Source organism: Rhodnius prolixus, unplaced genomic scaffold (assembly GCF_049639745.1).
Source record: "Rhodnius prolixus isolate KJV_2025 unplaced genomic scaffold, Rpr scaffold_1, whole genome shotgun sequence".
Lineage (NCBI taxonomy): Eukaryota > Metazoa > Arthropoda > Insecta > Hemiptera > Reduviidae > Rhodnius > Rhodnius prolixus.
Genome location: NW_027411581.1, coordinates 56,910,849 through 56,937,781, shown reverse-complemented (window position 1 = coordinate 56,937,781; position 26,933 = coordinate 56,910,849). Strand labels below are relative to the sequence as shown.

The 26,933-nt window shown below is 34.2% G+C and overlaps 1 protein-coding gene across 3 annotated transcripts in view; it reads left to right on the top strand.

The window, feature by feature from the left end:
• LOC141445989 (uncharacterized) overlaps positions 1–26,933 on the top strand; it is a 403,642-nt gene that overhangs the window by 350,978 nt on the left and 25,731 nt on the right. For all 3 annotated transcript variants that reach the window (XM_074112314.1, XM_074112315.1, XM_074112313.1), the window contains one exon: positions 8,749–8,826. In XM_074112314.1, coding sequence (XP_073968415.1) covers positions 8,749–8,826 — 78 coding nt within the window. The remainder of the gene's footprint in view (positions 1–8,748; positions 8,827–26,933) is intronic.

The window sequence follows — 26,933 nt, the reverse complement described above, 5'->3', positions numbered from 1 at the left end:
AGAGAAACACTTGGAATTTTGTCATTGAAATAGGTTCAAAATAAATAGTTCATGGGATTTTTAAGTTTGTGAAAATAAGTATAAAGATAAATAAAGCAGAAATAATTAAAGAAGTAATAAAATGCAAAACTTAAATTAAATTTTTTAACTTATTAACTCCTCTCTAAAGTGAAACATTCACACAGATGAACAGAATGCAGTTTTCATTACAACTCTATACTGCATTGAGTTAACACAAAAGGTAAACCTGAAAGAAGCTCTGTCCTTGTACTTTCCTCGGATGCTAAAATATGCAGGACAAACCATGAATATATATGGTACAAATCTTCGTTTAGAACATTACCGACATAAAAGGCAATTACTGTTTAAATCTATTCTGTAAATGGTATTTCTTAATTTTAATGAAAATGTGAATTTATTAATAGTCCTAAGTTGAGCACATAAACGTGTGTATGAGTTAAGTAATAGAGTAAGGAGATATTGTTGCGGATTTGAACTATTGCTGTATAGCTGAGGGTAAAAATACTACGGGTGGTGTTCTGAATCTATCCAAATCCTGATTTACAAGAAAGTCTCTATATTTGACCCAAAGTTGGAGAAATCGTTCCTGAAAAAATTTCAGGGTCAGCTAGCTATCCCTAACAGGCTAGGGACTCATCAAACTGATCTAATAAAGTCTTCAATCGTACAATCCAATTATACTTGGCAGTCTTTTGGAAGCGAACATTATCAATTCCCTGGTGCAGGACAACATTTTATCTAGGCATGCTCTAGGGCAGGAGTAGGCAACCTATTTTAAGTAGAGAGCCATTTCTCTTTAAATAATTTTAATAGATCTTACCAAGAGCCGCAAGGATGATAGTGTAAAAAACTCTGTAGATCATTTGTATTCACCAATTATTGTTTTATGATATTCATTATAACATTTAAATGCTTTATATATTTATTTTTACATATTGCAAAGGAAATAAATAATAACTTAACGAATGAAAAGGCGGCAGTCTTACAATATAAATTAAGTACTTTATTTTGAGATTGTTTAATTCTGTTCCATTTCGAACCTAGCACATTTAAAATTATTTTTGAAAAAATACCTTTAATAAATGGAATTTTCATTTGTTTCAATAAAATTAAAATATACAATATACGATATTTTGGGCAGGCTGAAGAGCCACACAATTTGGATAAAAGAGCCGCATGCGGCTCGCGAGCTGCGGGTTGTCGACCCCTGCTCTAGGGTTTCTATCCCTACTAGTTTTGAGTACCAAAATTTGAAACACATAAACGAATCGATGTAATTGGGTAAGTTTAATACAGATGAATAAGTTAAATCAGCGTAGCTGTGCAACCATTATGCGAACGTTCGTGTATTAATTTTGAAAGTTTAACTTATCGAGAACGCCAGTAGTGCGGAGTTTGTTGTTTTAGGTGACAAAGTCAAATCAGCCATTAACATAGGAGTCAATCCTGGTTAAGTATACAGCTGATGTATTGTTTAAAAACTGTAGAGTTCTTGTAACTTTGTAAGAGGAAAGTATTCGATTGTAAGATTGGTTCCAAATTCAAGATGCCCATCTAAGGAGCGTTGCTGGAATGGTAAGAGCTCTGCAAGACGTTTTATGCACGGATAAAACGTGGAATTTGGTGGCTAGAACTCAGTCATCGAACCAAAGGATTTCTTTCACAACTTACAGTTATAATAATTCTAGATTTTAGAACCATCCAAGAAGGACGAAGAAAATTTTATTCAAAGTTATGCGAAATGTAAATTACTTACAATTCTTTGAAGACGATTTTTCATGATTGATTCTATTCATAACTAGAATGACATCAACCACTTCAGAGTGTACTTTCCAAGGGTGCAGACTCTTCAGTCTATAGAGAGTCTTCTTCTTTTGTTACCACTCTAGCCATTCCATCAGCCTAACCCTTCATTCTCTTTTCAGGTCCATTAATTTGACAAATCTACACCGTCTCCCTAGTGTGCCAGAGGTATAAGAGCGTTTAACTCTTAAGAAGGGTGACTCCCTGTTATTACTGATGATCGTGCTGTGACCACCAGCGTTCAAGTTTCCCTTACTGCACCCTATGTACATATGTGTGTGTGTGTGTTTTTATAAAACGTCAATATAGACTACCCTGGAAGATTATTAAATAAACTTCCTCCAGAGTTTGCCTTTTGTCACATATCCCCTTCCAGAGACAGAACTTCTTCATCCCCTCTATGCTGTTTTCCCCTTTTTTATAAAGTGTTTCCTCTTCATACGTATAAAGGAGTTACTATGATAGGGGTCAACAGCTTCTAAGGAGATAATATCATTGATGAGATCTACTAACTGTTTAGACTTTACTATCCATTGTCGAACTTGTCTTACAATTCTTCAGTAAAAAAAGAAAAATGAAATAACAATACTCTGATGACTGGTTAAAAATGATGGTTGAAGACGTCATTCTTTTCTTCTTCTTCTTCTTTGGTTCCTCTATAAAGTTGTGCTAAATGTGCAGTGCGTCGTATGCACTAGAAATAGAAAAAAATGAATCTTGACGTCACCCCATTTATTAGATAAATGTGTTAAACAATTGAAGTTGTTTCTTTGTTTATTTTTTTCCGTTCTCCGTTTATTCAGGCGACTGTCATTAATTCTGCATTAAAGTTGCAATTAAGGAGGGGATTTAGGACAAAAACGGTCCAACGAAATATATGTAACTGTAGGTAAACATACTTCAAAGAATTTAAACTTATAATCGGTAAATATTTCTCGATTACGCTTCTGTAAGACAAAATTGAGCTGAAACATTAATGGTAGAAGCGAAGATAGTACCAAAATAGAATTGTAGTTAATACTTTCTTGAGTTGAAGATGTAGTTAGGTTCGCAGGACGAGACCTAAACATAAGTAAAGTCGAAATCTCGTCACCAAATCTACCGGAAGTCCGAAACCAGTTAGGGATAACAACCTAACAACATTGAGATTTTGTTTTATCTAGAAACACATCCACTTTGTTAGTATACATTAGCAATATTCTTACTGGAGATCTCAAGAGTTCAAAAAAAGAAAGAAAAATACTTCTTTTTATTAAAGTGGTGTGTGTGGGTGATTACAGAATATCTAAAATACGAAAAATCAGAAAATGAAAGGGAAATGGGACAAGCAAACCGTCAACTAAGCAATCTCAAAAATTCCTCAAAATGAAAAACCAATTTATTAAAAGAATTTTCCTCTTTTTTAAGTTTTCTTAAAAAAATGGCTCCACCGATTTTCTTGAAATATTGAATATTTATTGCATTAATGTTAATCTATAACTATTGTTTGAAAAATGTTACCAAGAAAATGCGATTCAAGATATTTCTTGGACAGTTCTATCCTCTGCAGTAAAATTCCAGTACAATGTACCGTCTAATGCCTCAAACTAGGATTAGCTATTTACCTAAAATCGCAGTTCCAAGGATATTTAACAACTAATAATCGCCTATTTTTTTTCAGGCGGGCTTATCGTCCAACTACCAATTAGGTGTCATGAACGGGGGGGGGCGGAAGTTCATACTTTACTGTAAACCATTTTTTTCTAACAAATAAAAAGTAGTCATACGCGGGATTCGAACTGGGGATCTCCCAGTTACAAAGCGAAGCTCTTGACCACTAGACCAACACCCGCTCCTAACGGTCCTTTTAGTATTTAACCCAAGATTTTTGTCCTCTTAAATTTGGTCCTTGAGAATTGTAAATAAACGCCAAGAAAATCTAAGAAGTTATAATATTCTCCAAGTAAATGTAAGCTTCCTTTTTTTCATCCATAACTTTACTTTTACAAAAAATCCACTCTAATTTCCTTTAATCACGTACAGTAGATTTGCAGTAGATTCCTTGCAGTAGATTTCTTGCAGTAGATCTAGAAAATAATAGTACACTAATTTAAAATAAAAATAAAGAAAAACTATATCATTTTATTGCCTATTAATAGCTGTAGTTTATTTCTGCAATAAAAGTGGTGGGAGGTACCTACATAATGAGGAGGGAAAAAAACCACCATTAACCAATGGAAAGAGTGTATTTGTGCGGTCTGTATTTGAAAAGATTAACTTGTACGTGCCCAGCATCAGAAACCAACAGTTTGTAAAGTTTAAGTTCATCATTAAGCGGGAAAGGAAAAAAAGATTCGCATAAGATGAACTTTATATCCGGTATTAAAATTGTAAACACTAGCAAAGATAATTATATTATCGCAATTTAATTTTTATTCTTAAATGTTTTAAAATTTCTAATTAATAGAAAAAAAAAATCTGGTTGTAAATTAACATGATCTTCGCTTTCTCTGAATGTCCTAACTCAGAAATTGCCTTAAATTATAGTTAATCCTAACAATATAATAAAGTTTTGTAAACCCGTTTAGAAACCTAACAAGAAACCCATCTTTACCCCCCCTTTAAAACAAATTTTTTGAGGAAAAAAATTATTAATGTACAACTTATCAGTCTATTGTATATCAGTGTATATGTTTGTAAGTACTTTGCGGTAAAATCCTAGGAGCCAGTTAACGAGGAAACCTCATAAACGTGAACAATCCTTTGAATAAAGAGAATTGAAAGCAAATTCTTTTTGGACGCAGAATTTTAATGCTAAATACAATGGTCCTTATCAGTATACAAAAAAATAGGACCTTACATTACCCCATTTCCGCCGAATATCATGTCAATTCATTCTCTTTCCTCCATAGTACACCTCCATTTCCGAAGAAAATGTATCAAGTAAAAGTTGTAATTTTATATGTTTGTGATCACTATAAATAGTGGAAGCCGTTGTTTTTTTTAAAGAAAATCAAAATGCTGAAAAATCTTTTAAATAAAGTGGCGCTTTTTAGTCCACAGATATCCTTCAAAGTTCCTGTTTTAGTATACATTTAATACATATTATTTCCCACGAGCCACGATAGCCCAGAGGTTAAAGGCAAGGCCCGCAATGCTACGATGTATTATTGCTGGTTAGTGGGTTCATTTCCTGATCTCTCTAGGCCTTGCATTTTTATTTAATGGTTAAATAAAAGGAATTAAAACTGTCCGGTAGGACAGTTGTATAAGGGTTGACTGTTAAAAACTGCAGGAAAAAGCATAACGTTGAAAAACACTCGACTTTAATATTTTTTTTTCTCTTTTTCTATAAAAGATAAAATTCCCAAATTTTAAATTAAAGGGGCAAATCCTCCTTTATAACTGTATTTTCTTTTTTTTTTTTTTGAAACAACATAGATTCAATAGATTTTGAGAAAAAAGTTATTGAAAATGAGCAAAATCGGCATTTTCAAAAAATTGGTCTTGTTCTTATTGTTGTTGTTGTTACCTTTTTGTAAACAACATAGCGCCTAAACGTGCGAACTGATTTTCATGAATGAGGTGTCATTCGATTCGGAATTTCGTGTAGATATGCCTTTTGGGGGTCTTGACGCTGCACATAGAGCGGGAGAGGAGTTAGCCCCATATATTGGGTGTACGGAGGAGAGGTCGAAACTTCGGCAGGTGATTCGACAGCTCAAATGCAACAAAAAAAAAAATAATCTATTCACTATGTCCTGATTCCTAATAGTGTCCAATTGCATTTTTAACTTTTCCGTCGATATTCGCGTTTTTCACCATAATTAACAGTAAAGTATGGTTTTGCTAGTGGTTGTCTCTTGTCTCTGCCCATGACACTTAATTTGGTAGTTGGACGCAAAGCTCTCTTAGCCAATACATTATAGAAAAGTGTAACTTAACCGCTCTCTCACCTGAATTGTTCTTAATCGAATTTTAACTTGGAAAAAAAGATCAATTTAAGTAACTTCTATAGATGTGTTCTATAAGTTAAAGATATAATGAGTAAAGTTAAAAAAATATTGGTGCATTTTTGAGAAAATCTCGAAGAACTGAAAGAAAAGATTCTGTATAGTGGTACCGATTTTTGATCATAACTTTATTGTGGCATCCTGTCTTAGCGCCTAAAAACCCCATTTCTACTACTCAGCAGAGCTCAATACGGTTATAATCGATAAAAACACTAAATCGAAAATCAATACATTGCAATATATTTTTTTCACTAATAAAATGAGAGAAAGTGACGTAATTACATCATTATTGCTCATTTAAAATCCATAATATGAGAGAATAAATCTAGTTAGAACTGTTGTAAGCAGTTAGCACACACTATTTAGGCGCCACTGTTGCAGAGTGGTTACCGCAATACTTGTGCTTGGGTTTGCGTTAATTTTGCCTTCATGAGCATTGCATTATAAAACTGTAAATAGGTAAATTTTGATTTGTTAATTTACTATAAAATAAGAGTTTTGTATTTACAACCTGCAGTTTAATGCATAATATTATGAAACTGTAAACTAAATTGGGCCCATTAGGAATCGTAAAAAATCTAATGCAAATTCACGTAACGTGTGACCTGTAATTAATAAAATTGTAATTGTTAATTTGGTTTTCTTTATTTAGTTTCTCTTGCATAAATTAGATGAGGAGACAACTTGTTCTTTTTTCCTCGTTCTTTTTTAAACACACACATTCCAGTATGGTCTGGAGTACCCATACTGAGTTCCAGCATTCAGTCGTGACTTTAAGTACAAATCAAACTCGTTTCCAATCATTTTTTTTCCCCGAAAATTATTTTTAAAGTTGTAAATATTTATTTGAATTCGATAATCATTTCTTTAAACGAATAAAATCAATCAGTTATTTTAGAGAATTTTTCGCGTTCTTTAGTTAAAATTAGTTATGCAAAAACAAATTTCTGTTTAATCAATTTCCTTCGAACAACAAAGCCACGTCTTTACCGCCAGTTTTAAGGGAATGATCTAGGGCAGGGGTCTCCAAACTACGGCCCATGGGCCACATGCGGCCCCCTGAGGCCATTTATCCGGCCCCCGCCGCGCACTTCCGGAAGGGGTATCTCTTTCATTGGTGGTCAGTGGGAGGAGCACTATATGTGGCGGTGCCGCATGTACAGTACTACTTCCGATGACGCGGGATGCACGCGTCACGGCTCCGAAAGCTGTGTAAAAATAACAGCAGAAGTAGGAAGAAAGGCAAAGCACCGAAACTAAACCGGATATTGGCCATCTCATTAGCCAAAAGCAGGTCCATAGTTCCCACAGAAATACTGGACAGTTTGGTGATTTAAATTTACTTGTTCTTTATTTGAAATATTATATTTGTTCACGTTTTGGTTTTTTCTTTTACTTTAAAATATTTTGTTTTATAGTCCGGCCCTCCAACGTGAACTGGTCCCCTGTGTAAAAAGTTTGGGGACCCCTGATCTAGAGCCAGCAGAGAGCTAATGCTCAATGTCCGCCGAAGAAGAAAGACCTCCAAAATCGGCCCAAATTTAGCTGATTAGAAAGGGTACTCTAAAAAACTAGATCCTGCTACGTTTTTTCCGTGATAATACCACAGTCAGGGATATGGAAAAGACTATGCGCTTTAAACTGCTTTCTGGTAAATGTTATACTAAATAACGTGCAATAAGAAACTAATTTAAATTACACTTACATTTACATTTAATACGCTCATATTAATCCATATACCCACCCAATTGGAATTGCGTAAAAACATCGTTTTCTGATTCAGGGGACCTCAACTGTTTTACTGGTGAATACAAAATTTTGAACATTTGACACCATCACAATACCAGAAGTAAGAAAAAGTAAAAGTAAAGAAAGAAAGACATTTATTCAACTGAGAGGATTTTGTAAGAATCAGAATCAAAGAAAAACAAGTACACTTGAAAAACTGACGATGCAAGCAAACCACAAAAAAAGATCTTGAAATATCTGGATTTATGCAGGTACATTAACTTTACAGTCAGCTGATTTTGAAAACAGATGTTAATCCTATAATCGTTTCTATGGTGACAATGTTGCTTTTTTTGGTGGAGTGGAGGGAGTTACCTTTCAAATTTTGGGACAGTTTCTTTTCATTCCTAACTTATTGTAAGACCTTTTTTTTCTTTTAATGAAAGAACTTTTACTTGTAACAGTCCTTATGTTTACACAAAATTTTTACGCACCAATGAACGCTATTCATTCAATATTTCTAAGGATATTTTTTTACTGAAGATCTTCTCTTTTGGTAGTGGGAGAAATAGATTCATCCTATCTTTTTTAAAATGTAGCCTTTGCAAAAAAAAAGAGAAATAAATCGGGTTAGCGAAGGAGTAGATAGATATATGTTGAAATTCTTAAATCCGTTGAAATGTCCTTTGATGATAATTCTTTAGGTGGAAGAAACTACAATGACTTTTATGTTCATTTCAAGTGGCCACAGAGGCTAAGTACTGTCAGGACACACCTGTAGGATTAGAAAGATTGGAAATGGGAAGAAAGAGAATTTAGTACAAACTGGGAATCTTTGATTGCTCAGCTAAGAACTTGATACTTTAGATCAGTAGACGGAGCGCACAAATTGGGTATTTTAGTTTAGACCGATGTGTTTTAGAGCCATGCCATTTTTTTTTGGAAACAGCAGTGAGGATATTTGCAAGAAGTGATTTAGTTTGGTTACCAAGTTATTTTAGGTATTCTTGACACTATCTGCATTAAGCTGCTAGAAGTATCTACGTAAATCAAGGTATCACTTTTGCATTAATCCTCAGTTTGTTTTTAAGGGATACAATTTTAACTATCTTCTTCCAGATATCAGAATTTTGGTATTTTGCTGTTTCTGATTTCGTTCACTTAATTCGAAACGTAAAATAATAGTAGTATTTCTTTGTTGCAGATGAACCAGCAATGTAAGGTGTGTAACGAACCTGCGGCTGGTTTCCATTTTGGCGCTTTTACCTGCGAAGGTTGTAAAGTAAGTAATTCGTTGTAGCATTTTAAATAATAAAAATACAATACATAATGATTGGTAGTTGGAGGCTAAGCCCTGCCTGTAAAAATAGGCTATTACTTTGCCTAATAACTCGTTACCCAAAATTTTAAAAGTTCGTTCTAATCTGAGCAATTCCAAATTATTAAATATAAATTATGTTCTCGTAAATTTTATCTTATGGAGATATTGACAAACTATATTCGCCCCAATTTCTATTCAAATTTCATTCTATTGCTAACTTTGAAGTATTAATAAACGAGCTTCACAGCTTCAACGGACTGAAATCGTGTTTGTGGCAGAACAGATAAAAGTCACATGGGGCCAGGTCAGGCGAATAAGGCGGATGGCCTAAAACTGGGATGTTGTACTTGGCTAAAAACGTTTTGACAGACAATGCAGAGAACTCAAGACTTGTTCTTCCACAAATCGGGTCCTTACTCTTTCACGGAGTTGTGCAAGCACCTCATGGTAGAAATGTTGATTAATTATAATCGATATTTTCATCCGTTTTGGATGTGGAAGGCAACTCCGATGCCTTCTCGGCCATATTCATCTCCATAAACTTCTTTTAATAAAAGATAAGTTTCAGTAGCGGTTTCACCAAGTATCATGTGAAATTTCACGACAATTCGTTGCTCTACTACATGTGTAGTATCATGTTTCCGGCAAAACGAAACTAACTCCTCTTACACAAACGACGGTTCCGGTCAGACAGATTTCTCTACAAACACGTGAGACGCTGCAATCGAAAGAGAAGGCTTTACGCTGCACAGCTGTCGTTCGTTAGGATTTGGCGCATGCATAGTTTTTCTGTAGCAGCATCAGTCTCGTTATTTAATAGCCTCATCTCGTAGATCTAAAAAATACAATTTTATGGAACCGCTAAAAGATCAGCAAGATTAGCTGACTTGAAACCTGTGTCTAAAATTCTGAGTGGTTCTTACTCCAAGATTGGAAATGCACCTTCTAAGTTCAGATTAAATATTTAATTTTAATTAATATATAATTTTCTGTAAATTTCGGATTTAATCCTGTCTTTTATTGTGCTACCATATTTCTGGAAATCATTAGTTTAGGAAGGGATTCACGGGAATATACAAGATAGTTACTGCGTGATTTTAGGCGAGAATGTAAAAAATGGGCGCTACCAAGCAATACAGACTCGTACAGAAAACATTAGACTCTGTGACCGCTGGTCCAAGAAGGAAAACCACAGTTAACTCATAATTCAAAATTTCTGTTCCGTTTAGTGTATGTATAATGTTTTAGAATTATTAAGTTAGAGTTGTACTTAATAGGGAGGGCGCGCGATTTCAAGCAAAAAACAACGAATTATGTTAAATTACAGAATACTTAAACAATTACTGGGTTTCATCAATTACCATTCCATTATTTTTACAAAATGTTTTAAGGATTTATAGCACTAATAAATAAATATACATTTTATCATAATTGTAACAAAATAATATTATGAATGAACTGGCCAGCATAAGGATCTGTGACATCTAATAAATTCTAAAAAATGTGAAGGAAAAGTTAATGCAGTAAAATTACTTAAATTATATCAATGAAGTATTAATGAAATGTTGGGTACTGCTGATTTGTGTACCTTTTGGCGTTTAATCAACCCTTATACTTAACATTTTAAACTGTAAGTTTTTGTTAAGGAGATTTTTGTACCTTTTGGATAGATTTTCCTTTTTGTCTATTTGCAAAGTTACATCTGCTATACAGATTTTTTAAAATTTGGAATAAGCTATTCTATCATTATAACCTGATAAAGTGTTAAATCGGAACCGTAACTACCACTGGAGAGATCTTTTTAAAGAATGATTATAGTTGCGGTCCCCAAACCATCCTCAATAACAATTTTTTTTAGAAAGCGTTTTGAATAAAATAGGAAGGTATTTGTACGTAAATAGCAAAATTAAACTGCGATTTCAGTACTTCCTTTTAAGAGGAGTAAGAAAAATAAACTGCGATTACAGTACTTCTCCCTAAAAGGCAAAGATTTTGAATCGAACGACAATTCATTGATGTAAATCGGTTCACTCATTGATAATTTTAACGATTGCAGTACTTCCCTTAGGAGGTGTAAGAGCATGATGGCACTTCACAGCCACGTAGAGGAGCTTTAATCACTTTTTCGTGCTAAATTTTATCAAAATCGGACTAAGCTTTGTAGAAATATTGGTAATAATAGTTTTAGAAAGGGCCTTATTTGGGTGGGGCAAACTTCCCTCCTTATGAGGCATAGCGTCGAGACTTTTAAGTGCAAATCTGTACAAAATTTCGATTCGAATGACACTTCATTCATGAAAATCGGTTCACGTGTCGATAATTTGAAACGATTGCTATACTTCCCCTTAACAAGTGTAAGAGCAGATCGTCGCTTTATTGTTACGTAGGGGAGCCCTAACTCTATCATCCTACCAAATTCTATCAAAATCGGGATAAGTTTTACAGAGTTATTAGTAATAATAATTTTGGAGGGGGCCTTACATAAAGGGGGCTAACTCCTCTCCCATTTGATGTACAGCGTCGAGACCCCCAAAAGGCACATCTCATAGAATTCCGAATCGAATGACACCTCATTCATGAAAATCGGTTCGCGCGTTTAGGCGCTACGTTGTTTACAAAAAAAGGTAACAAGAAGAAGAAGAAGAACAAGAACATTTTTTGAAAAAGCCGTTTTTGCTCATTTTCGGCAACTTTTTTCTCGAAACCTATTAGATCTGGATGGTTGCAAAAAAATTACAGTTATAAAGAAGGGTTTGGAGTAAGATTTAAAGAAAATTTGGGAATTTTATCTTTTATAGAAAAATAGAAAAAAATTGTCAAAGTTGGGTGTTTTTCAACGTTACGCTTTTTCGTGCAGTTTTTGATGGTCAACCCTTATACAACTGTCCTACCGGACAGTTTTAATATTACAGATGTTACCTCATATTACTTAATAAACAGATAGCTTTTAACTGTATTTATTATATAAATCTATTTAATCTGGGTTGTTGCAAAAAAATTACAGTTATAAAGGAGGGTTTGCCCTTTATTTTAAAGAAAATTTGAGAATTTTATCTTTTATAGTAAAAGAGAAAAAAATTGTCAAAGTTGGGTGTTTTTCAACGTTACGCTTTTTCGTGCAGTTTTTGATGGTCAACCCTTATACAACTGTCCTACCGGACAGTTTTAATTTGTAAGTCATAATTAAATGATAACATGCTATTTTCATGCAAGAATAATAAAAATATAATTGATAATAAAGACTTACAGTGTTTAAGTAATATACAAGTCCATCACCATCTCAGTAGATCACCAGTCCAATAGCACTTGACACTTGACACTTTTTAAAATAATTCACAACACTGCACTAAAACTCAATATCACGCACTAAGTATAACCTAAACACAATTTATAAAATAGAACTTCACTTTAAAACGCACTAATATTCATTTAAAAAATCACGTTAATAAGGAGACACACGAACGAGTTAAAGATGGCCGCCGGTAACTGACCAGGCCGATCAGCTGGTAAAGGAAGGTTATCTAAGCAGAGTGGCTAACTTTTTTTTCATTTATGAGTGAAATAAAACCTCTATTTCGCTAATTTCTCATTCATTAATTACGTTTTATTTTTGTAAATTATGAATAAAAATAAATGAAATTTTTTTTTTGTCACTTACCATAGATAACCTTCTCTTATCAGCTGATCTGCCAGGCCGGTTACCGGCGGCTATTTCAAAATGTTGAAGTTAAAGTTAAAAACTCGTTACTGGTTTCTATTTTTTAACGTGATTTTTTGGCTGAATATTAATGCGTGATATTGAGTTTTAGTGCAAATGAGTGTAACAAGTTAAGTGCTATTGGGCTGATGATCTATTGAGATGATGCAGAAATTTTACAATCTTTAAACACTTTAAAGACGTTCGGTGAATTGTTTTTTGTAATGTCAGTCGTTGTTAGATTGCAATAGTATCCTGAACTTCAATGTTCTTCAGACTTTGAATTTTCAGTTTGATTTTATGATCTGACAAGGTGTGGACTTTGATCCATCATCATAGGTAAACTATTCAGTTCGTTGTACAGATTTTGACTTTAATTACGTTACTGTTTCGTAATTAAACAGTAACAGTGACTGTGGTCAGTCTTTTACTAGCTGTTATCCAAATTTGACAGGGGTATGTCAGAATAGGTTTTAGTAGTGTCTAGTAGTGTTAGTGTTTTTACGTTAGTAAGTGGCTGTGACTGTTTCAATTGGGTTATGATTGTTGCAGTTTTGTGTTGATGTGTCGACTTCCAGAGTTACGACGAGCTAGCACACTCCTTGATCTTTCTGATTCTAAGAGATTTCTCGGTAGTTTATAGGGATCTTAGATCTTCATTTCCTAACCTTCTAAGAGAGAAGATTTTTGTTTACGTTTTCGAAAGGTTTAAATTCCATTGCCATTTTTTTTTTTTTGTTAAACTGTTTTTTTATAAGATTAATTGATGTCTGTAAGTCGGTGATGGTATTGTTAATGCCAGTGTGATCGTCTTTGGTTAACGACATCGCGTTTTAAGTAATGTATGACTTCCAATTGACTAATTTTGCCCAAAACCTTTTTTGCCCTTAGGTGAAATCACGTTCAAATTTGAAGCTTTCACCAGTTCCGTTTTATCTGAGCAAAGCTGATCAGATAAAATATCAATTTGCCTAAATCAATAAAAGTATTGATGCTTTATAAATCCCTTATTAGGCCAGTTGTCACGTACGGCGCAGAAACATGGTATTTATCACAGAACGACTGCCGCAAGTTGGCTGAATTTGAAAGAAAAGTAGTAAGGAGAATCTGTGGTGCGACGTTTGTGAATGGCCGATGGAAGTGCAAATCAAATGAAGAAATTGATGCCCCCTATTAAAAAAAAGAAACAATTATTAATTTTGTGAAAACAAGTAGATTGAGATGGGCTGGTCATGTGGCACGAATGGAAAAGGAAAGAATGCAAAGTAGGGTACAAGAAATGGAGTTATGCGGGAAAAGAAGAAGAGGAAGACCCAGAGGCAGATGGAAGGATGAAATCGATAGGGACGCCAGGAAGTTGGGAATAAGGAATTGGAAGCGTGAGGCGCAGAATAGAGATAGATGGAGAGAATTAATTCGGCAGGCCAAGGGTCGGACAGACCTGTAGCGCCAAGGAGTTAGTTAGTTAGTTAGTTTTAGGATTTATTAACATTTTGAATAATGTACATATACCAAGTAACCTCCCTTTATCAGTCAGTAAGTATACTGCGAAACAGTAACGTAATTAAAGTCAAAATCTGTACAACGAACTGAATAGTTTACCTATGATGATGGATCAAAGTCCACACCTTGTCAGATCATAAAATCAAACTGAAAATTCAAAGTCTGAAGAACATTGAAGTTCAGGATACTATTGCAATTTACAGAACTTCCAAATATTATAAATTTACATAAAAATGTCAAGTTAGTCTAAATAAGAAAAAAACCGGAGTGAAATAAAATGAAAAATTAATAAATCACAGACGAATCAAGCTGGAACATTGTTTGGTAACGAAACAAAATCTCAGAATCCAACAACAAAGCAAAAAAAAAAAAAAAACACACAAGTAAATAAATCAGTAAGAACGATTTGTCTACTAACACAAGACAGATTTCAGTCAGTCAGAAAGAAGCCTGAGCACAATAATGGATACGGAAAAATTCTTAACAACTGGAGTATTAAACAAGGTGTTTTGTTGGTAACTGGGCTGGAGATATAGTATCTACCGGCTGTCATCCTCATGATTGATTACAGTTACGTGTCAAAACACAGCTGTAAGGAGAAGAAATATGAAACGGTGTGGAGAAAATGATAGTAAATGTTTGGAATTGACTGATTATTCTGGTTAACAGGAGTGTTAAACTGTTAAAGAGCTGGAGAAAGCATTTGCTGGAGGTATTCTCTCCTCTAGGGCGGCGCGGAGGAGGATCCTTTATTTTCTCTTACTGCAAACTCTTAGACGGTAGTAAATGTTTTGTTGGATATCCTCTATCTCCGATACGATGATGCACTTATGTTGTTGTCTGAGAGGAAAATATTTTGTTACTTCAACAGTAAAGCACAATGTACAAATGGAAGATTCGGTCCGCCTTAATTTTTCTGTAGCAATGTGGAAATAGCTCAATCTGGTTTTCTAGGAAGAGAAGAGGTAGGCGGCAATTCCTGCTTCCAAATCATTCATATCTAAATAATGAGAATAAAGCTCGCTCTAATTTCTGGGAGAGGATTCAAGGTGGAGGATATTCCTCTCCAACAGCCACAAGTAGAACGGGGATTTGGCAGTTGAGGATAACTACTCTTTCGTGCAGTTCACACTACTTCCCAATGTTCCTTAAGGGTCCTAAGGTTGTCTTCCCCAAATTAAGGGAACCAGGCCCTCCACGGAAGTACTAGGAAGAGAGGGGAGCCATAATCAGCGATAACCACTCTCTGGTGTAGTTCAAACCACTCCTCAAGCTCCCTAAGGGTTCTCAGGATGTCTTCCCCAAATTAAGGGAACCAGGGTCTACACGGAAGTAATAGAAAGAGAGGGAAACCGATAGTTAGGGATAACCACTCTGGTGTAATTCACACTACCAGCCAATGGCTCTTCATTCTGATCAGGTGTTCTGAGAATGAATACCCCAAATTAGGGAAACCAAGCCCTCCAGGGTAGTTCTAGGGAGAGAAGGGAAGCCGATAGTGAGGGATAACCTCTCTCTGGTAGCTAATTATTGGTTGCAAGGAATCAGTTGAAATAATTCATTTTAGAATGATTTTCGTGGTATCATGATTGGGATTAGCACCTCCTTTTACCACATCCTTTTTTTTTCTATTTCTGCTCAATTCACTCGAGATATCACACCCGCAAGGATTCACCATCAACGCGTCCCTCCACTAGATACCCCTAAAAAGACTAATCAGTGCTTTTGAATCGTTACGAACTTCCATAACTTGAAGAGAGCTGCATGCTGTTCTGGCTGTCAAAGCTGTCTTGCAAAGTCGAAGATGAATATGGTGGTTCTTCACCTTGTAATCTCTTCCTCTTTTTCTTCGATAATCAAGTATTCAGCAGTTTAACCACAGATTGTAAATTCAATTAGATATTCCAAAAGTATAAATAAAACATTCAAAAACATTTTTACAGTTTTTAAGATAAAAAAAAAAATAAATAGTACTGGTAATCAGCGATGGAAAAAAGAAGATTTAAAAAGCGCATCTAACGAGCCGACTCCATGACGTGGAACGAAATTTGGTATGCAAGATGTGCGATGGTCTGGCACCTAGTTACAAAACAGTCTTAACCCTATTTTACATATTTAACTTTGGCTTAACAGGGCGAAGAAGGGTAACAAAAGAAAACAAAAATAAATAAGCGTTTAAAAAGTGGATAAAATAAAACAAGCCGTGCTTTACACGATTTTAGCGTAGGCTGTTCCTGCTTGAGAGCGCAATAGCGAACGAGATTTTTTCCGATTTCTATCTCACCAATGAAATTCGGCCTTCTCTATCCTAGTTCCAAATTTTCGGTATTACTTTTTCATATTGAAAACCTCTGAGTCCAAAAAAGATATCTTTGGAAAGAGATATGAGTGATCTAAGTGAACTCCTCAGCTCAAATAGCGTAAAATTGTTCAGACGAAATTCGTTCCGGAAGTCCGTCATTTAGTAATCAAAATTCTCCATTCGAAAGAAACCAATTTAACATTTTGTTGATAATTTTGTACTTTATTTTTAATTATATATTTTTATTTTATTTATTTACTTTATTCTGTTTGCCCTGACGGCGGAAGTACTCGGCCAAATTAGTAAAAAAGAATCAAAGAACACCACCGTTCGTACAAAACAGACTTAACTTATGCAAAGTACCTTACAAATACAGTTACAAACCAGAAATTACTAACCATACAATGACTCTGTTACATACAGAAAGGGAATGTACGAGTTTGTATTGTTACGATTCTGTACGAGTCTGTATTGTTTGGTAGTGCCCATTTTTTACATTCTCGCCAAAAATCACCCAACAACTATTCTGTCTATTCCCGTGAATACCTTCCTAAACTAATGTTTCCCAGCAAAATGGTAGCATAATAAATGACAGGATTAACTCCAAAATTCAAAGAAAATTATAAATTTTAAATATTCAATCTAATGCAGAAGGTGCATTTCCATTCTTGGAGTATGAACCACTTAGGGTTTTAGATACAGGTTTCAAGTCGGCTGATCTTGCTGATCTTTTAGCAGTTCCATAAAATTGTACTTTCTAGATCTACGAGGTGTGGCTATTAAATAAAAAGACTAATGCTGCTACAGAAGAACTATGCATGCGCCAAATCCTAATGAACGACAGCTGTGCAGCTTAAAGCCTTCTCTTTCGATTGCAGCGTCTCACGTGTTTGTAGAGAAATCTGTCTAACCGGAAATCTGTCGTTTGTGTAAGAGGTGTTGGTTTAGTTTTGCCAAAGAAAACATGATACTACACATGTAGTAGAGCAACGAATTGTCGTGAAATTTCACATGAAACTTGGTGAAACCGCTACTGAAACTTATCTTTTATTAAAAGAAGTTTATGGCGACGAATATGGCCGAGAAGACGTCGGAGATGATGACCGCCCTGGTCGCCCTTCCACATCCAAAACGAACATCTTAGAAAGGATAGAAATGCACAATCAGAAAGCCATTTACCAAAACATTCATAAGCAACTAATTTAATATTAACCTCTGATCCAGTTTTTTTAAAGTCACTACTTATGAACTTAGACCAAAATCATGCTTAATTTGATTCTCCTACTCTTTTATTGTCTGTATTTCATTCGGATTCAGATTTAGTCATTATGGTGCATTCAATAATTAGTTATTCAAGTTTCCAGCCAATTAACAAGCATCTGGCATGCACTCTACTATTTAGAGGTATTCTTCTTTTTAAAGTATATTTATTTAGGCGTTAAGCGACTGGAATCTTACATTTTATAAAGAATTGATTAAACAATATTACGATACTTCCCTGCATATATTAGCGCTCCTTCCTCGCCAAAAGTACAGCTTTCCCATTTTATCATTCCCAAACGTTCCTTAAACAAAGAAACACGAAAGACCTTTAAATACATTCTGGTTTCCATCACCATTATTTTAATACTTATGCAAAAACTGTTTCGTATGTTTATTAACATTCTAGGTATTACAAATTCACAACATGTAACCTCAATAACTCAATCAACAAGTATAGTTTGTAAAAGAAACAAACAAATAGAAGTCAAATTCTGTAAACTAAACTGACCTCTAATGATTTATGAAAGTCCGAAATAAATCCGAAATATTGGGGGGGAAGGAAGTCACGAGCTTTAAGGGATTAAATCATTAGGGCATTTCTGACCAACACAATGTAATCTATCTTCAATTATGTATATTTATTGTTGCACTGATGTTTAGGCGCCACATCGGTAGCGCGCGGTTAGATGCTAGACCCGCAACGCAGAGATGTATTGTTGGTTTAGTGGGTTCGATTCCCCTGGTCTAGGCCTTGGATTTTATTTAATGGTTAATATGAGAAATTTATAGTAACGTGTGTTAGGCGGTTATAGGCTAGACCCGCAATGCTAAGATGTATTGTTGGTTTAGTAGGTTCGATTCCCTAGGTCTAGGCCTTGAATTTTATTTAATGGTTAATATGAGAAATTTACAGTAAAGTGTGTTGGGCGGTTATAGGCTAGACCCTCAATGCTAAGATGTATTGTTGGTTTAGTGGGTTCGATTCCCACAGTCTAGGCCTTGGATTTCATTTAATGGTTAATATGAGAAATTTACAGTAATATATGTTTGCTAGTCGCCTCCGTCCACGACACCTAATTGGAAGTTGGACGTAAAGCCCGCCTGAAAAAATAGGCAATTACTTTACTTTTTGTTTCCCTGATGTTCCCTGAATGAGGACCACTTTCTGCTTCCCTCTATTGAGGTATCTTGGCTAAAATACGGTTTAATTGCACGGTTATAGACCGAAACTAAATACACTATAGTTTACAGAAGTGCTGCAAATCTAATTCTGATCTAAACAATAATCTATATTTTAGGGTGATAAGGGATATATTAATGTAGCAGGTTGAAAATGAAAATGAGTAAAGTTTAGAAGATAGAAAAAACAAAGTAAAAATGGTGGGGAACAGAACATGAAATAGATCCTGAACACTGAAAGTGCGCAACGAATTATATCTCGTCACGATTTCAGTATTTTAAAGAAGATCCGGCTGTATTAAGTGAGAAATGATGGTGAAATGAGATAGAGTTTACGACTAAATATGCGATAGAATATGTGGTCATTTCCGGAAATTAAATTAGAGCAAAACAGCAAAAAAGCATGAAATAGAAATAGAAATGATTCAGTAAAAAGTATTTTTTTAATAAAATGATTTCCAAGTAAATGCTGGCAAGCAGAATCATTCATAATGGGCTCACCGGCGATTATGTAACTGCGGAGAGGCTTACTGAGAATTCTCTAATAGCCACTGTGGAGGGGAGGCCACAGTTAGAAACTGGGTCTTTGCAGCGAGCGAGTTCTGTGACTAAACCAGCGCACTTGGAATTAAAGGAATTTTTAAATCGATACCAAAGATTTATTTAAGTAAATTGTGATATCACTAAGGGATTGACCAGCAAAGTAGGCCTCGGATGGTGTCGATAAAACTACGTAATCTAAGTTTAATTTGTCATTGAGTTTACAAATAGCAGATGATAATAATTTTATTTTAATGAAAAATTTATTTAAGGTAAGAAGACAGCTCTTAGGGCTGAATTTTACAATTGGGAGAAATGAGCGGAGAGCATTTATGCAGTTTGTGCAATCTGGGTCAAGGTGGAGGATGTCTACCACTACATTGCCGTTTGTCCTGTTTTAGGGGGAGTTCAGAATTAGATGTTTTGGGACAAGACAGTTAAGTGAACCCCAATTTCTTGAGTATTTGAATGGTAAGGACTGGGCACAGCTTAATATGTATTGTAAATGCGCAGGTAGATATCGGAAGTTTGTGGTAGAAGAATTTAATTATTAGTTTCTTCTCTTAAATTCGTGTATTTTTCTTTTGCATCAAGTTGGAATTTTAGTCAGGTGCTTCTCTGCTGATGGACCAAGTCCATGCATTTGTATTATACAGGGTGTTCAGCATAAGACTACGGTAACTTCGGGAGGCAATGCTGGGGCATCATTTGCAACAAAAAAATTCCATATAAACTATGGCTCGATTCGGTTCCGTTTTGTAGATATTTTTAATTTTATGTTTTTTCAAGGTACTACTACTTTTTAGCAAACAGTTGTCTACATTTCTTAAACTATTATAGCTGCAGCAATTTCAATTAGCTCATTAGAAAGAAGGTTAAATTTCCTTTTAAATAAGCTAATTTATATTTCAAAATAATAATATTAAGTATTTCAAATTGTGGCCCAAACATAAGAAATAACAAGTTTTTAATTTTTTCCAAAAACTTTGACTTCATTTTTCTCAAAAACATTTTATATGAAAAAACCGTGCACTATTCAGGAAAAACATCTACATACGATCACATTTCCAACGGTATACAATAATTGGGGTAATTTTAAAAATTGATGCAGAAATCTGTGATTAATTGCAAAAAAGTAGGCCTCAAAACAGCGTCGGCATTATGAAAGGAATTCGCCTACCATAAGAATATAACTGATCAGAAACATCAAAACCAGTACCCCAATGCATTGTATACCTTTCGAAAGGTGATCGTATGTAGATGTTTTTCCTGAATAGTGCACGGTTTTTTCATATAAAATGTTTTTGAGAAAAATGAAGTCAAAGTTTTTGGAAAAAATTAAGAACTTCCTATTCCTTAAGTTTGGGCCACAAAGTGAAATACTTATTATTATTATTTTGGAATATAAATTGGCTTATTTAAAAGGAAATTTAATGCTCTTTCTAATGAGCTAATTGAAATTGCTGTAGCTACAATAGTTTGAGAAATCAAGGCAACTTTTTGCTAAAAAGTAGTAGTACCTTGAAAAAACATAAAATTAAAAATATCTATAAAACGGAGCCGAATCGAGCCATAGTTTATATGGAATGTTTTGTTGCAAATGATGCCTAGAATCGCCTCCCGAAGTTACCGTAGTCTTATGCTGAACACCCTGTATACTGTAATTTTTCTTCATTGTATGTTTATTGTAAATTGAAAATACACCCCTTATTATTATTATTAAAACTGTCCGGTAGGACAGTTGTATAAGGGTTGATCGTCAAAAACTGCACGAAAAAGCGTAACGTTGAAAAACACCCAACTTTGACAATTTTTTTCTCTTTTTCTATTAATCTAAGTTTCACATTTTGTTACTTTTTCTCTAATTTAAGCATTTTGCGTATTTTTGATTGAAGTTTTTCACAAAAATAAAAACTTTTTTTCCTATTCTGGGAAGCTCAAAAAGAATTATTTTCGGTAAAAAATCAATTTCGAAAATTTGATTTAATTTAATCGCAATACTTCCTCTTTTTGGTAGTAACAGAAAGTTAAAATATAAATGCATTTCCTGTAAGGTAAAATTTAAGAAATTTTGACAAGATCTTTTCGAGATCAATCTAACACTAGCTCAAAAACAGGATTTATTTTTTAATTTTTTACTTTACTTCCTGCCTCCAGATCAGAAGATTATTGCAATCATGTCAAAATTAGACTTCACGCTTTTAGCGGTTATATTTGTTTTGAGGTCTCCCTCGAGTCCAAAAAAAAAAACTTGATTTTTTACAAAATGTTTGCTGAGTATGCAAAAATTAAAAACAACTCGAAAAACTAAAAAAATCACCGGAAACCCGAAACTTTACAACTCAATTTGATCCGTACAGGAAACCCGAGTATAACTTAGCGATTTTTGGGTACCACTATACACAGAATGAATTTGTTATTTTATACCCAATGGTGTATGCGATTCTACTTGCTACACGAGATTTTTGTACCCAATTAATTGTAGCTTAGAGTTCACTTATTAATGGTCCCTTTATAAGAGAGGTAGTTGATTGACTTCCTTATAAAGACCGTTTCAGTATAATGAACGGTTTTGTGTTCTAAATGTAATAAATGATTATCTTAAAATGCAGAATTGAAAGCAGCTACGAAGACATTATATTCTCCACCAACATTTATGAGCTTAAGTCGATAGCAGAGCTAGCAATGAAATATGAATGTATTAAAGCTATAGCCGAATTAGAATGAATGGAAGAAAATGCTTAGAGAAGGATTACGTGATTTTAATTTCGGTTAAGCTATAAGGATGGCAGGAGCCCAGAGTACTGATCCATCCATTATCTGTAGGTTTGTATGTAAATAGTTGTATATAGTAGAGGGATGAATGTGTAAAGCGAATGTATCTATAAGTAAGAATGGAGAGTGAGTGATATTCTAGTGATAAGCTCCTAGACGATGCTGGCTGTATGGCGGAAGCCAATGCCAAAAAAAAAAAACAAAAAAAAAGAATTGAAAGCAAATGATACAACCAGAGATACCACATTACCGAGTAAATTTGTCATTTTCCTGAGAATTTATCATGAGAAAATACCTCATGCAGTTTCCTCTAAACTCCGTAAGATCTAGTAACAAATAAAAGTGTATCTTCTAATTTAATAGTTTTGCTAGCAAAAAATTATTTGTTTAAAAAAATGACTCTGAAAAGAGATTAGGCTATGAAGATCAAATCTCGGTATGATATGCAGTTTTAGAATCGGGATTTTTGAAAAACTGTAGCTGTTAGATACTCTAGAATAATATTAACAGGTAGTCGTACAGGTGTGGGAACCTGAAAAAAAACTAGAAAGTAAATATGCGTGAAAAGTAGGTTTTCTAAAATCTAATTGGCTGACAGATATTATCTCATAAATACGATAAGAAAACTTGAAAAACAAAAAAAATGAAAGAATCTATTTGTCTGTTATTAATGAAAATAGACACTTAAAAAAGAATATAAACATTTAATCAGACTGAACAGCTGTAAAATCCACGGCACACTAGATTCATTAAACATCTTATCACCAACACATCGTATTAATTTTTAAAAAAAATAATAATAATTAATTAACATAAATTATTCAAAACATAAAAGAAATAAAACTATTTATGAATTATTTAATAACTTCCAAGAAGGTTTAAAGGAAGAATTCTTCCTTTGGGAAGGTAGGTTCATCACCAGCACTGAAGGTGCTTGTTCAGTCAGTTTAAGGTGACCCAGTTACTGCATAGGGCATATTATAGAAAGAAAAAAGAAATAGAAAAATGTCCCGTACACACTTAACGGGTCTACTTCTTTAAGAACGGCTCCCTTTTCAGGTAGAGTTATCAGATGGCCTGTTCTGGCCTAATTAATGAGGTGATTTGGATTTTTTTTTTTTATTAGAAAACTAAAATGTCTTAAATTTATTTATTTAAACATTTATTAGTTTTTTGACTTAACTAGGGAGAGAATCTGAAATAAGAAAAAAGAATAAGTATTACATTTTTAAAAGAACTCAAGGAAGCGCTTCTATTAGTATCTTAGTTTCGAAAACAATTAAATTGTTGCATTGAAAACGGAGAAAAGTAAATTTGATGTTTCACACAAGTTCAAGCAATGCCCATAAGAGAGCGCCACCGGATATGGCTCCTTGAACGATGTGAAAAACATTTTTCTTAAAGTGTTCAATTACAATATTCTTACCTCCAATCGATTCAATAGTTCTGAAACTTGATGAAACTGAATAAATGAATGAATACATTTTTTTTTCTATAAATATATACATAAAATAGATGCAAAAGTACGATAATGTATAATACATTTTAACCTTCTTAACCAGTGAGGAACGAGAAAGGTTAAGTGAGTAGGATAGGAATGCTCGGAAAAAAGGAGAGGAAAAACCTGCAGCTACTTGACGAAACTCGGACGAAAAGGCTAGCTGCTGAAGTTACGTAGGTTACTGAATTTAAAATATTGGATTAATTTGAGCTTTAGCAGTCTAAAAATTAGAAATTGCTAAGATATACATACTACAATTTAAATTTTTATAAATTAATAGCACAAAATGCAGCGATTGAAAAATTCCTTCCTTGATTAAATTTAGTGCAATAAAGGCCCAATTTAGCGATTACATCGCTAATTCAATTTAATTAAAGCTATTAACTTTGATATTTTTTGGATTATCGGCCGATTAATAACTACAGGAGGATGAAACTGAGTATTACATTGAATGGCGCTGCAGTGAGATACTGAAATTGCAGTTCACTGACAGCTCGCTTTAAAAAACTCAACGTTTCCTAGACAATTTTTTAAATAATTGTGACAAGACATTTAGATGGCTAAATAGTTTTAAAAAGTTTAAAGAACATTTTTGGAGCCAATCCCTAGAACGTACCAAAAAAAAACTAAAAGAATCTTACTTCTTTTGACGGATTTGAGCCCAAAATCTTGATATCTGAAGCGACTATTCTATCAAAACGGAACACGTCAATTTTACAGCTTCCTTTTTAGCATTATTTTTTTTGGGGGAGGGGATTTTCATTTATTCATTTCGTTTTCAAAGAATTTCAAAACATACATTTCCAGTATAACTGAATTTCGAAAATTTCAACAAGCTACCATAAAAGGCGCTACCATAAAGAGAAAGTAAACACAAAATAGGGAGTAAATAAATAAATAATAATCAAATTCCTATAATAAAATGTTCAATTAAAACAGAAATTAATTGCATCTTATCTTTTAAGTGCATTGAAATAAATTCCATAGACAACTATCCAATAAAATCTAGGTTAAAGAATAAAATAGGAATAAAAAGCATTCGAGATACTACATTTACCTGGTCGAAATGTTATTCAGAGAATAATTCCATAGTCATTACATTATTTCCTGTTGAACTACATATTATATTATGTTGGAATTCTGTTGCCGGAAGGGATATAACATCTTTAAAGGTCAATATGTAAAAAAAAAAACTCGTTCAGCAATATGTAGTTCAAAATTATTCATATTCATTAAATATTTTAATAATATATGCATTAAATATATGTATAAATATGTATAATATATAGAAAATTAGCGATATCATTTAAAAAAGTTCGTTCAAAAATGAAAGTGTTATAATCGTGATTGGAGTTATGTGACTTGTCCGTCTGTTTTCCTGGTTCGGTTCGTCTAGTACGTGAATCGAGATATTTCATATTAAATATTTGAAACAAATGCTAAAGAAAACTTTAATCGAAAGTTTCAGTCTGTACTTCGACGTTAAATGATATTTTGGAATCATTATCGACAAAAAAAAAAAATAGCCAAGAAAAAAATCGATTAATTTAAGTGGTATTGCCAATATAAGTACTTATCTGAGAAATCTCAGAATTTGTGAGATTTCTAAAAATGGCTGAGTCTTCTTACATTGCCTTGTGAATTTTCAGCGTCTAAATCTTAACGAAGGGTATCAGAGTCAGTTTATATGGTGACAAAAATGTAGTTAGTTCCGCAGTGCTAGATAATGTCTTTGATTTTTTTTATTGTTAAGTTTGTTGGTATCCCTGATCCCGGTGCCGAACTTTCATCCTTCATTAGAGGTAGTGATTTCAACTTCATTCTCTTCACTTACGTTACTACCACACACGACACCTACTGACTGAATGAGGGAGTTTACACGGGTTTATATGTGCTATTCATAGTGTTAATAAATCATAAAACATTTTGTAAACGCGTACTAACGGTTTCATTAATGTTATTTAATTATTTTTACGAAATATTTTACTATTCATTAACATTTTGAATAACATGTAAACACCATGCAACCTTCCTCACTTGGACAGCAAGTGAGGCGCAGGACGGAAACACAAGTGAAGTTGAAATCTCTACACCAAACTGATTTATCTACACGTGCTTTGCCTTGCCCAAGGCTTCGTTCCAGCTCTCTTGTCCCGGTACCTAGAATCTTATGACTTTGTTTTCTCTGCCCGGGTTATTGAGTTGGCCAAACCATTTTTCGTGCTGAAGACATTGGAGTTCAAAGGAAAGTAAAGTAATTGCCTATTTTTTTTAAGGCAGGCTTTACGTCCAATTAGGTGTCGTGGACGAAGGAGACTAAATTGTACTGTAAATCTCTATTAACTCTTTATTTACAATTAAATAAAATCCAAGGCCTAGACCAGGGAATCGAACCCAGTACCACAATATGTACATATAGCTTTACAGGTCTCGCCTCTAACCTCTAAGCTTACGTAGTGCCTAAGACATTGGAGTTCAGCACTTTATTTACAGGCTTGCTATTAGCAGAGGAGAGAACACTCCAGGCCTATATTCCTCCATTGATCGGTACCCAGCTAAGTGCTGTAACTACAAGAAATGTAAAATATAGTTTGATTCACTAATTGGCATGATGATCTAGAGTTTGGCGTATAGTACGATAAACCGAAATAAACCACACAGCAAATAACTGTGAAGACCATGTATTAATAATACGGTGTCAGCTTTGGTGATAATCTGGTTAGGCATCTTCTACAAGAATGCCCTGTAGAAATAACTAATCCATAACCTCCCACGATAAGCCACGCTAGTAAAATCAAATTAAGAAATTCCGAGCTGTAAAAATTTTTGAAAATAATTTTTAGCCACAGAAATTTAAATAATAAAACTATTTGGCGCATGGTTAATCTCATTTTCTATACGCGTACCTCTAGAAGTATCTATTGCGACAATTAGGCGAGTGCAAAATACAAAATACTTACTAAATAGCAGGTGACAGAGAGTTGACTAACTGGCAGACGGCGCTCAGAGCGCATTGATATGTGCGGCTAACTAGAATTGGCTAATATTTAATAGTTGAGCAAGCGATCTAAAAAAGAGACGATCCAGTTTCTAATCCACAATACAAACATCACATTCGCACCCAGTACACAAATCTATTGTGTTGAATAAAATACGTGCTCTAGCGGGGGCCCCGCGCGCGCGCACCTACACACGCACAATGTGATCATAATTTACACACTTCCCTTCTGCAGGCTCTGCTAACGATCACACGCGCGTACACTAAGACAAACAGTTAATTAAGTATGTAAGGCATGTTGATGAGCAAG